Source organism: Onthophagus taurus, chromosome 3, assembly GCF_036711975.1.
Source record: "Onthophagus taurus isolate NC chromosome 3, IU_Otau_3.0, whole genome shotgun sequence".
Taxonomy (NCBI): Eukaryota; Metazoa; Arthropoda; class Insecta; order Coleoptera; family Scarabaeidae; genus Onthophagus; species Onthophagus taurus.
In genome coordinates this window covers 9,718,890-9,731,729 of record NC_091968.1, presented here as the reverse complement: position 1 = coordinate 9,731,729, position 12,840 = coordinate 9,718,890, and the positions used below count along the sequence as shown (strand labels likewise).

General features: G+C 37.7%; 2 protein-coding genes across 2 annotated transcripts in view; one reads left to right on the top strand and one right to left on the bottom strand.

Annotated features, from left to right (window-relative positions):
- Positions 1-12,840, top strand: part of LOC111416279 (lysine-specific histone demethylase Su(var)3-3) — a 242,010-nt gene that overhangs the window by 122,272 nt on the left and 106,898 nt on the right. The gene's annotated exons all lie outside the window — the stretch shown is intronic.
- LOC111416304 (Toll-like receptor Tollo) lies at positions 7,194-11,321 on the bottom strand. Its single transcript, XM_023048279.2, has one exon. The coding sequence runs from the start codon at positions 11,225-11,227 to the stop codon at positions 7,493-7,495; it is 3,735 nt and encodes a 1,244-aa protein (XP_022904047.1). The 5' UTR covers positions 11,228-11,321; the 3' UTR covers positions 7,194-7,492.

Here is a 12,840-nt window from a genome sequence, read left to right as displayed (position 1 = left end):
TTATTCGTAGAGGGCGCTAGATACAGACTGTATGTTTGAGATATCAACTCATGAATATTTTGTCAGATGAGGTACGGTGAATTAGAACCAGAAATCTGAAGGAGTTTTCAATTCTGCACAAAAAAGGTACTCTTGCTTACATTGTCTAAGTCAGTAGACTTAGATTTTCCGACTTAGGTTTCCAAGTTATCTGTATATCTGTGTATAAGCTGAAAAATAACTCAACTTTGCTTATGTTAAAAAATAAATAATTCGAAAACCGATAGACTTACAATTTCAATAATAGTATCTTTTTTTATGTAAAATTGAATGCTCTTTGTGATTTGCAGCTCTTATTGGTCGTAGCTGTCGAGCCAAAAAACTAAAAGCAGCGTGTATCTAGCGTCCTCTACGAGCAATAACAGAACAAGTTTCAAATTCGTATTTCTCATGCTCGAAAACATAAAACTACCAAATTTTATGTTAATAGTACAAAAATCTTCAAAATTATCAAGAAATTTCAAAAGAAGAATTTAACTTTCTACACCCTATGCCTCGAAAACCACTGACATTTGTATAAGAGATGTTACGTTAAATCATCATATTTTATTGTCTAGTATCTCCGGTATTCGGATTTCCCATTCTTTCTGACTCACCCTGTATAGCAATTTCATAACGAAATAGCATTAAATAGGTTGTTTACGACAATTTGAAAGATGTCGCTAAGGAGGTTCAGCCTACTTTTGAAACTATACCAACATTAATTATATATTGTGGAATAAAAAAGTTGCCGAAAGACCGTGTCTATTTTACTTTTATAAAATAACATTTTATCTTATTAGTTATTTGTTGTTATATATCCATTTTAAGTCATAGACTGGGTGTGAAGTTAGCTCTACCTCACTTATGCTGTAATGTCGGGATTTAAAATAAAGTTCCTTTTGACAGTGTGAACAATGAATTTATTGAGGTTAATTACATGGTGTTCGTTCAACGTTCGGACGACAATTATATCTTTATTCTGCAATTCAAACGTTTATTAACCTTCGGTGCAACGACGTTCAATTCGCAATACGAAGCGTCGAAAACACCTGAGTTTGCATTAGTTGCAATGCTTACACTATCAATACTTAATGTTAACTTATTTTACCACTACAATGCAACATACTAAAATCATAAGCAGAATTGTTACACGTCATCAATACCTTACTATGCTAATTGTAATCGTAATTCTGTAATTCGTCAATTCTGGTTTGTAAAACAACCGTAGTAACGTTTGATGATGTACAACAGTTTTGCTCATAATTTTAGTATGGTAATGTTGGTTTTTCACCACTGAGCCTTGCGTCATTAATACGCTACTATCGTAATTGTAAATGGAATACTGTAATTGGTCAATTGTGGCTTTAATATGACGTCATACCAATCCTTAGTAACGTTTGATGACGTGGGCGAAAATTTAAAGTACGTTTAATATGCCTTTAAAGTGCTATACCTCAGAAATTATTCATAAAAAAGGACGCGACACATTTGTAAACTTTACGACAAATTACAACAAATTAATGACGTCCTTAGTTTTTTGTTATCTAGGTTCTATACCATAGATTCCCACTGTCAAGTTAGCACTACCTTAAAAATGCATTATTTCAAATATTGTTTATAAAAAAGGAAGCGACAAATTTGTAAACTTTATGACAAATTACAACAAATTAAGCGACAATTAATGCAATAGTTTTTCTTATTCAAATCGCAAGATGTAGTGCGAACTTGACAGACGTGAATGCTGCCAGGCAGACACCCGGCTTATGGATTTTATGCTATCAGATTGTATCGGGTTGGCTTCCTTCTGAGGTTCGCTGATTAACTAAAACTCTTCCTCCTCTTCTCTGGAATCCGTACGTAAATATCCGTACGGAATCCGTAGTAATACCCCATTACCGAATTCCGTTCAAAGTTGTGTACGTTTTAAATGCATTAAAAAGCGCACAATTGATTAAAAACATTACTACTCGTTTGGTCCACTTCTTCGTTTTTCTAAAAATAGAGTAGTAAGACAGATATTGATCAGCGCGATCTACCCCCTTCATGTACTTGTTGTGTACGTGTTTTCTACGAAATGTAGTTTGACCATTTGAAAGGGTTATTTTTTGGAGACATTGAGGAAGACCTCTATTTTTACGAATAGTTCCACATACCCGTACTTTATTTTGCAAGAGAACTTCAGCCATATGGACACTGTTGTAATAATTATCCTGATAAATGTGATGCCAAATATTTTTATAAGGATCAATAACTTGTAGAATAGTGTTTTCCAACTTCATTCCTTGGTAAGCATACACTTCAAAATTACAAACGTATCCCGTATGAGCTTCACAGACTGCTCTCACAAGTATGCCGTACTTTACAATTTTCGCAGCATTGTAGGTTTTGAATGACAGTCTTCCCCGCCACGGAATAATACATTCATCTAATGATAATTTTATTGTTGACAAGGTTTATATACATCAACAAATCTATTCTTTAAATAATTTATAACTGGCTGAACTTTTACAAGTCTGTTTGAATTTGTGGGTATATCTTCATTGTTACAAAAGTGCCAGCTCTGCAGTATCTGCATAGATCTGGTTCTGCTCATTACTTTAGAAAAAAACGGAGTTTCGATGCTTGGGTCAGTTGACCAGTAATCGTGAAGTCTGTTTGTTTTTACTTGTCCCATTAGAATAATTAGACCTAAAATTTTTTCATTTCTGACAACGTAATATCCATCCATTTCTTCGTTCTTGAGATAGTTTTATATTTATTGATTATTTGATAGTGATATCTATTCGATTCTTTAACCAAATATTCCAAAAAGTCATCTCCAATAAATAACTTTACAATGTCTATTACACTTTCTTCGTATTTTGGTAGAATTTTTATACCTGGGCTGCCTTCGAAAGGTTCCAAAATAATTGATTTGTCATTTGTTGACCACGCGTCGATGTTTACTTCAGCAATGTCATCATTATCACTTTCTGAATCGCTAGATTGCAGTGGCAATAATTTGCGTGGCTTCCGAATGTTTATAGAAGAATCACTGCTATCACCATCACTATCACTTTCTGAATAACAACTATAGTCTAACAAAGTATCTAAGCAAAACTCTTCATCTGGACTATCTTTATCCATTCTAGGTAAAAGTAAAAATATTATAATTCGTAAGGATATTATACAACTATTATACACGTTGATACACGTTTGTTTGTCTCAGACATATAGTCAGACGAAACCCGTCGATAACTAAAAGCCGATTAATAGGCTATCGGTCGATAAGCGTTGGTAGTCGAAAAGCCGATTAATAGGCTAGCGGTCCATGACCATTGGCATTCGAAAGGCCGATTAATAGGCTAGCGGTCGATAAAGTGTTAAATTTGTTTTTGCTTCGAATTTGCAAATTCTACACAATTGCAACTCAATCCAACCCAACTTACTCCAGCACAACCCAACACTAGTCCTTAATTTTGAATAATTACAAATCAAAGACCCCTTTTCCAATTAGCACCATGTCGTCTTTTATTTTTGTCAGCGTGTTTCTATATTATTATTGAAGATAAAAGATGAATCGATAATCGGTCTAGTTATGCAATAAGCTGGTAGAGGATCTTCTCTTCATGGTTAATGGGAACAGGACGTTAACGAAAAATGAACCGGCAACTCGAGTATGTCTCAACGCGTAATAAATCGCCGAGCGAGAGACGTCCCTTTTGAAAAATAGTTAGTGCTAATGGCGTACCCGATTACGAAGCTCGGTCGGACATTAATATTATGCAGATTAGGTGCCCGCTTTGAGTCGACGAAAGAATTTGTTTGATGTCGTTTAATAACTTTTCGACGCGACTAAAATACACACTTAAAAAAATATATTACAACGACTACAACAACTACGGTTGTCGCGTAAGATATTTACAGGGTCTTAGATTCACATTGAAAATGGAAAAAATATATGTATTTCTCGCTTGCGCAGTTCGGACAGCAGGCGACCTTTTCTCTTGGTTGGTTATAACTCAACTTTTCACTGTAAATCTCTCTTAAGGATCCGGGCGGCGAATTTATGTTAAAAATTTTCGTAACTGCTACAAGTTAATGGCGCTGCGACGCGAGGCGCGTCGTACTCTGCCATATTGAAACTCACTCGGCCGTCGAAGGTCAACGGAATACATAAATTTTTCGGTCGCGCGATGTATTTATGCCCCTGAGAGAGTGGTTTATTCGTTTTTTATTGAAATTACTTCGCCGCAACAGCGACCACTAGCAGTAACTAAGTTTACTCATGAACTTTCCAAGATTTCCACAAAAGATATTCTTTTTAATCTACAACGGTTTGAATGTAATCTAGATACGCTATAAATTTATGATTGATTTTAATCAAACTGAAATGTTTTCACAATACTTTCTTATAATGTATAATGCATTGCTTGAATGAATTAGTGTCGGGATAATATCCAGTATAAATCCCCACACCTTATTATGGATATTGATCACGATATCAGAGTAGATATTTACGGTGTTTCGAGTGCAATGCTTAACCATTTTTGCAATTATCTAACGTGACATTTAAAAGCACGTGGAATACATAAATAGATTTACGTGTGGGATATCTTATCTTAACTGGCTGTTAATTTATTGGCGTCAAATTCCGCGAATTTCTTTGTGCTTTCACCATCATTTCCCATGTCGTTGTCGTCGTTGAGGCAGTAGAAGCCCAGAAATCGAGCCACCACGACCGGGTCCGCAGATAAGCCAGTAATTATTGGCCTCCTTCAGATAAGTTATACGACCTCTTTAATTACATATCTGATCAGGAACCACAGCGGAGGGCCTCTCATATTTCTGACCCGACAACGAGGTAACGGTTCGGCTTCGGGACGCGGTGTTTTGGACTTACCTGGAAAAAGATCGCCATAAAACGAAACCTCCGCCCGTCCCCTTATCGTTTTCGGAGACCTGTTCATCGTCGAAATTGCGGAACCGTACCATTTTCGGTATAAAAACCCATCAACCAACCGATTGTTAAAACTATCCAAATTTTTTCTTTCTTCGAAACGTGATACCACACCAACGAGACATCAAATCGAGACTTGGCGGTGGAATCGAGCTGATTTGCATAATTATAACCAATTGATCACAGGGACAACTCCCGTGACAAGATTAAATACGAGCTACACAGGGCCCGGCCGAGGTGCGGTAACACTTCTTGTAAATAATGGCTCCTCCAGCTTAAACAACAATGTTCCCCAAGCCCCGCAAGACCCGCGGTCTTGACACGGTGCCATTAAGAAACGACGACGTCGTTTAGGCACTTTTAGACGAGACCCGTTCTGTCTCTCTAAGAACCAACACTTTAAAGTTAATGAGTTTTTTTGTACGGCGGAGAAAACGTTTTCTTGTATGTTAGAGTTTTTATTGTCATTTGTCTCCACACGCTGTCCGGAAGAATTTGTCTAACTAAATATATCTAGATTTATAATAATCTCTACATCTCAATGTAATTATATTTTCAAAAACTTTGGATGAGTAACTCGTGATGAGTAATATGCATTTTTGAAATCATGGCATCGTTTTGCGTCACTTTGTTCCACTGGGAATATATTTTCATCTTCAACGATTGTAGCTCCTCGGCGCCAAGTGACCTCGGCTTAATTGGAAAATATATTTTCTGTGATATATTAAGATCGATATACGATCAATGTAGTATTACTTATTTGTATTCTTCAATCAATGTACTCTTTATGGTAATACAAGTACTGCCTCTGCTGCTAACAACCTCAGCCTTGCAATCGATGTGTTCTACAATCAATGTGGTCGATATGGTACTAATTGTAGCGTCTCGGCCGCAAGTAACCTTCGTTTACGACGAGACTATCTTTGACATTGTATTTTTTTTTTATAATAATAAATAATTTGATAAAAACAACTTGATTTATTACAAATTATACATTAATTTATATAATTAAATATTATTTCGATGTTATTGATTTCAATAACATAAAATTGAATATCGATAATAATCTTGGCATAATTTTATATAACGGATATTTTATATCGACGTTTGAAAAATGAAAATACATTCCCTGGGGTTTAATTAAGAAATAAATAGCAAATTATGATGTATAAATTGTGTTTACGACGTATAATCTTTCGAGATATCCTTCGAAATAACTCGTGAGCGAAGGTCTAAAATGGTAACGGACGTTAAACGTTTTGATAGATTTATAGCATTCTAAGTTGGTTATAAATTTAATTGATTTCTGGAGAATTTCCAGGTGGATTTAAAGTTAATATCTTCGGAGGATGATGGCCGTGGGATACGCGAGAACGAATCACGAAATTTCCTATCTTGCATACAATTTTCCGGTGATACTAGTAATGTTGTATGAGAGTTGTTGATTATTCGGATAATAAATCGCGTGGATTGTGTAGCGGAATTTAGTGGTAATTAGTGAAATTTTCAGCTAGCGCCGGGTTTTACATCGCAACCTGACGAAGTCACTGACCCCCTCTCTCGCTCTATCTTTTCCCCATCTCACTCCGGCGGCCGTCCTCGTCCATCAGGCCTCGTTAGGACTGGTCCCGGAGCGGGCAGAGCTTTTACCTGTTGTTCTTGCCCTGTTTGCCCGCTAACAGAGGAAGTCTGCAGGTGTGGCACACCGACGAGAAAGAAGCTATTCCTCGTTGCTATCTTCTAATCAATAAGCGCTCGTTGCTTCGAGAACTCTACCTGCTCCCTGCAAAGCCTTTAAGAACTGACGATAAGCGGTTTAACATGCGGTGTAATGGAGGCTTAGAGGGAATTATGGATTTAAGATTTTTTCTTTTTAGCCAGAATTTTTCATCTACTAATGAAAGTAGTAATTATGTTTCAAATGAGACTCAATAAATCGATAAAAGGAGTGGTAAAATAGTTTGTAATAAAGATGATTGGTTATAAAGAATGAAATGGTTATTATAATAATCATTAAAGATTTTTTACGATTTTCTGGTGATGAAATGTTATTGATTGAGATGTCAATCTGTGTTTCTCTCCGAGTTACGATTACAGTTGCTTTAACAGTTATTGTGGATTTTAAAGTGAGCTCTAGTGGTCGATGGTTTCTTCTTCCTCATATACGAACAGTTAGTTGTAACTGTGCGATGAACTTATTTTGTGGTTTGGTTTGGGAAAAAGCATAAAACTATTTAATATAAATCCAGACTTTATTTTAAAAATATACAAAGTTTCGTTCAGACTCGATATGTCCAAAAAGGATTCAAATTGAATAAATATTGCTATAAAAATATATGTATAAATTATTTACAGGAGGAGCGTTAAAGACATCGAAATTTTATTTCATTTTTTAGTTCTTTGTATTTACATGATCGAAGAAGGGGTTGCGACCACATTCACACTATTTACACTAAAATTGTTTCTGTCCTCACCCCGAAATATCACAATTTTCATCTACTACAAATTGCACTTTTGTGTATATCACAATTTTCATATATGGATAGCGACCGTTCTCTGCGGATTTGCGTTACCGGTTGTGTTACCACCTCCTTGAGCCCTCGGTGTTGTTGGATGCCTATGAACGTGATGATGCACGTGAGGACCCCTCGACGAGCCCCTCCTCCTTTGTATATCGGGTAGTGCGTATCGCAATTTTTCCCAGAACAGTTTCTCACCCCATTGTAAATACACGTTTGTTTTTAAGTAGAGTCTTATATCGGGATCTAAATCTTTTTGTGGAACCTCCCCCAAAAGAACCACTATTAACCTTCGACGTCGATCGCGCAACACTTGATGATGAGCCGATTTAAATTCAAAACGACACCATTCAGATTTAATAAAGTTTTCGGAAAGAATCATTATCGTTCTTCGTGATGACTCGACAGCTTGCACTATTGTATCCGCCAAAAAAGCACCGACCGGAAAGTCCCTGTAGTGCAAACAAAGTTTATAATTCGGCTCCAAAGCCGGGGCTAACACCTCCGCGACCCAAGCTTCATCTTTAGAACTGTAACTAATAAACGCATCGAAAAGTTTATCGCGATCGTCTCTTTCCAAATCCGTGGAATGTTGAAATAATCTCACACCGAATTTCGAATGGAACCACACGCGCAATTCTTGACGGAAAATAAACAGGAACAAAATTAAACTAACAACTACGGCGAAAATTACTAAAGTTATAACCAAAAGTGGCATATAATCCATAACTTGTTGTTTTAAAATCGTTTTTGTCGCGGTTAAATTACCGTTAACACTATTATCGATATTCGCGGCACCGGTACAAACCGAATCGTTCTTGTACACGTAAAAACCAAGCTCCGAATTATCCGAAAACGTCGATTCACTATAAAAATCAATGTCTGTTGTGTTATACAAGCATCGAACTTGATTTAAATCCAAGACAGCATCCCCACGAATCATCCATTCCCTTAATTTTTCCGTGTATTCGCAATCACAACTCCAAGGATTTGACGACAATGTAATTTCTAATAAACTAATAGGCAAACTCCATACGCTAAATTCAACAATCCTATTATGATCTAAATTGAGAACTTTTAATAGTTTTAAATGCGTAAACGTTGTGTTTAAGATTGTTGCGATTCGATTACGTTGAAGATAAATTTCTTTCAATCCATCTAAACCTTCAAATTCGTATCCTTTTAGTTCGTTTAATTTATTTCGATCTAATCGTAAGATTTCTAATTCTCGTAGCCCATTAAAAGTCCTATTTTGGATTGTTTCGATATTCGAATCGTTCAAGTAAAGGATTTTCAATTTTTTTCTTCCGATTAAAGCGTGGCTATTCAAAGATCTTAAATCGTTTCCGTCCAAGTATAATTGCGTAGCGTCCATGGGAATTTGGTCTGGTAATCTTTCCACGTAACCCCTTGAGGAGCAATCGACTACGTTTGCGGACCACAATTGGTCGTGGTAACAGGTGCAGTTATACGGGCATATCATTTCGCAATCGCAAGCGTCGAAGTCGCAGCAGTGACACAAAGAGAAACAATGAGTTTCATAGGTACACAAAAACTGGTAAGGTGCGACTTCTAACAGCGGTAAATAAGACCTCCCACGATTATACATGAGTTGACAATAAATGTTTTCCATATTTACCAATTTCGGTTGAGTTCGAGCTCGATTTCCTGCATTAACTTTTTGTAACCATTCCATCGAACAATCGCATTGATAAGGATTATTGTCGATTCGAAATTCCGGGAGATCCTTTTCCGGCGGAACCGCGGTTATTCTTAAAGAATTTTGATCGAGGCTTGTAATTTGATTTCCTGCGAATTCTACTTTAGTTAAATTCGGCTTTTTGAAAAACGTGTAAGACTGAACTTTAGTAATTTTGTTATTATTCAAAATCAATGTTTGTACACTATCCGGAATAGCACTTCCTGTTATTTCTTTCAACAAATTCGAACTCGCATCGAAATAAATCAACGACAACGAAGAATCAATATCGAAATAATTCCCAAACTCGTGGATGTAATTCGCTTGAATATCAAGTAATTTTAAGCTCGTTGGAATATGAGCGTAATCAAACCATGTTAATTGGTTATCGGAAACATTTAAACCGATTAAGTTGGGTAATTTCGAGAATAAGTCGCGGAAATCTTTTAAATAATTCGTATCTAAACGAACCGTTTCTAAATTTTGATTAGCGTCAAAGGAACCTATTTCAATCGTGTGAATTTTATTAGCAGCTAAATTTAAAGCTTTTAAATTCGGCAGTTTATCAAAAATTCCTTTTGTAATGTTCGTAATATAGTTATCAGTCAGCCTTAATCCGGTTAAATATTTCATTTCCTCGAAAGTCGTCGTCGTTAACGTGTTAATATGATTCTTTCCTAAATCCAAATGAATTAATTTGGGAACTTTCGAAATCGCCTCGGGGACGGTAAGAAGTTGATTTTTATTCAAAAGTAACGTTTTTAAATCGCTTGAGTTACGCAGAGCTTCGGGATCGATCGACGTGATTTTATTATTTTCCAAATCCAAAAACGATAGAACAAAGAGTCCGTTAAATGTGTCACTTTTAATTTGGGTGAGCCGGTTATTGGACATGTTGAGTGTATGAACGTTGTATAAGTCTGCGAATGTATTATCTGGAATGCTGTCGATGTAATTATCGTTGAGTTGGAGGATTTGTAAGCTGTATAATTCGCGGAACACTGAGGCTTCGAGTTTTTGAATTCGATTAAACGCTAAATCTAAAACCACTAAACGCACTAAACCCGCGAATGTTGGCGTGTTGATCCAATCGGATGTGAGTTCATTTTGCGAGATGTCCAACACTTGAAGTTGAGTGAGTTCGTTGAAAAGTCCGGGGGCGAGGACGTTGATGGAATTATTTTTGAGATATAATTCGTGAATATCCCGCGTGTCAGAAAATAATTCTGGCGGGAGTGAAACTAAGCGATTATTGGAGAGTTTGAGAATTTTTAAGGCCGAGAGACCTTCTAAGGCACGATCGGCTACGTAGGATAACCCATTTTCTTGGAGGTACAATTTTTGTAGCGTTGATAATCCGGAAAGTTGACCGGATGGAAGATTATCAATTTTATTTTTGGAGAGGTCGATGATCTTAATGGATCCACCACATTTTTCTGAGGTGTGTTGGGTGAATTTGAATGAGGAAACTTCACGGATACGGTTATGAGTGAGATTGAGGAATTCCAAGGAATACAAAGGACAAAAAATTCCTTCGGGAAGACTCCAAATATTATTTTCTCCAAGATCGAGGCGTTCCAACATTCGAAGTTCATCGGTAAAAATATTCGACGAAACTTTTAGGGTCATCGCCGACCAATCGATGTTATGGGTTTTAACGGTTAGGTTCCGGAGTTGTTTCAGACCCCGGAAGGCGCCTTCGGAGAGATTTCCGATCTTGCAGTATTCTATGGAAAGGTCGCGAAGTTCGACGAGGTTCGCAAAACTCCCCGCGGCCAAAGAGCTTTGGTAGAAGAGGTCGTCGCATTCAAGTCTTAACCTCACAGTATGCTGCGATTGTATTATACTAAAGTTGGTCTTGTCTAGTTCACTGTTGATGGTTCGAACACGACAGACAAGCGCGACGGCGTCGGGTGCTTCGCGACCCTCCACGTAACTTTTACAATCATCGGGGGCCTCATACCTTAACGCTTTACTCAGAGACGCCGATAACACACCGAACACGGTCCCGAAAAGGATCGCGCACATCACCGATGTGGGGCCCGTCATCGTCGGTCGCAGCACTGTCGCGACGGCATAACGTCTGTATCCGAAGGAACACGGGGCGCGAACCGTCGCCCAGTGCGTCCACGGCTAAACTGGCGCGCCGAGCGAACGAACGCCGAGGACAAGGACATTGCTCGGGCCCCGGTTATGCCGTGCGGCGGCGGCGGCGGTACCCCCACTTTACCCCACACGGCCGACTGGTCTCCGGGGTCCCTCGAAAAAACTGTTAAACTCCGGTCGCCGAAGGCAGAAAAGAAGGTTGGGAGTTAAGGGGCGGCGGCGCGGCGAAGGGGGACATCGAGAGGGGCTTGCGATCTGATCGGGCGTCGAAGGCACCGGCCGACCAAGCGACCGTTCGTTTCGCGCCGTGGACTTTGAAGGATTCCCTCCGACGATAAATTGGTATGAATTAGTCGCCTCAATCTTTTACAACAGACTTATATTTGATGGAACAAAAACTTTTTTTTATTTCATTAGTTTAGTGACAATGATTAAAACTACAAAAACAAAGCGAAAGGATACATCGTTAGAAAGATTCTAAAGAAACATCTTCTAATGATTTATTTGAGACTTTTAGAGGCAAAAAATCTAATTTTTGGAAGTATTTTACTGTCCTGATCCCTGTGTGGGACCCTGCACCATAAGAAACGAAAAGCTTCCTTTTCTAAATGACCCTAAACCATTAATCTTAATTGCGACCATAACTTAATAAATAAATGTTGGTGTGTTTACTCCGAAGATGGCAGATTGATGGCTGAAATCAGTTTTAATCCTGACACTGTAACTTGACTATTCTAAAAATTATGAGGATTGTTTGATTGTTATAATCTATCTGCATAGTGACGTTATAATCTGAGATTGAGTTGAGTTGGGATAAGTTGGGTTGGGTTATACTGAGGTTGTGAATTGCTTTGAAACCCAAGTACAATAAAACCTCGATATAACGGACTAATACGGGGAAGGCAGTTTCCGTTATAGCCAAAAGTTCGTTATTGTACATGGTGTCCAAATTTCGATGGGTTTGCAGGGTATCTTAGTTATTATGAAAGATAGAAAGTTACGGCTTTCGCGAACCTGAGCTACTTTTTTATGAAACTTACAATGGCGCAAACCAAATTTTCATAGCCCTTTTCGTTTTTTGATTTTGTGTTTCAAAATTTACGATTTTAAGACACCTCCTGTATCTCGGCTATCCGGAAACGTAAAAACGGGTTCTAATAGATTTTTTCACGTAGAATCCAATGGTGCACGTAAAATTGTTCTAGTCATCACGGTTTTTGAGTTATAAAGAGTTAAGTATTTTAGAAGTTGAGTATTCAGTATTTGAATTGTGTTTATAACTTAAAAACCGTGATGACTAGAAAAATTCTACGTGCACCATTGGATTCCACGTGAAAAAATCTATTAGAACCCGTTTTTACTTTTTTACTAAGTTTCCGGATAGCCGAGATACAGGAGGTGTCTGAAAATCGTAAATTTCAAACAGTCCCTGTATATCAAAAACGAAGAGGGCTATGAAAATTTGGTTTGCGCCATTGTAAGTTTCACAAAAAAGTAGCTCAGGTTCGCGAAAGCCGCAACTTTCTATCTTTCATAATAACTGAGATACCCTGCAA

Bases quoted from the DNA above. Each gene is read 5' to 3' on its own strand.
- LOC111416304 (XM_023048279.2), bottom strand. From the start codon at position 11,227: ATGACGGGCCCCACATCGGTGATGTGCGCGATCCTTTTCGGGACCGTG.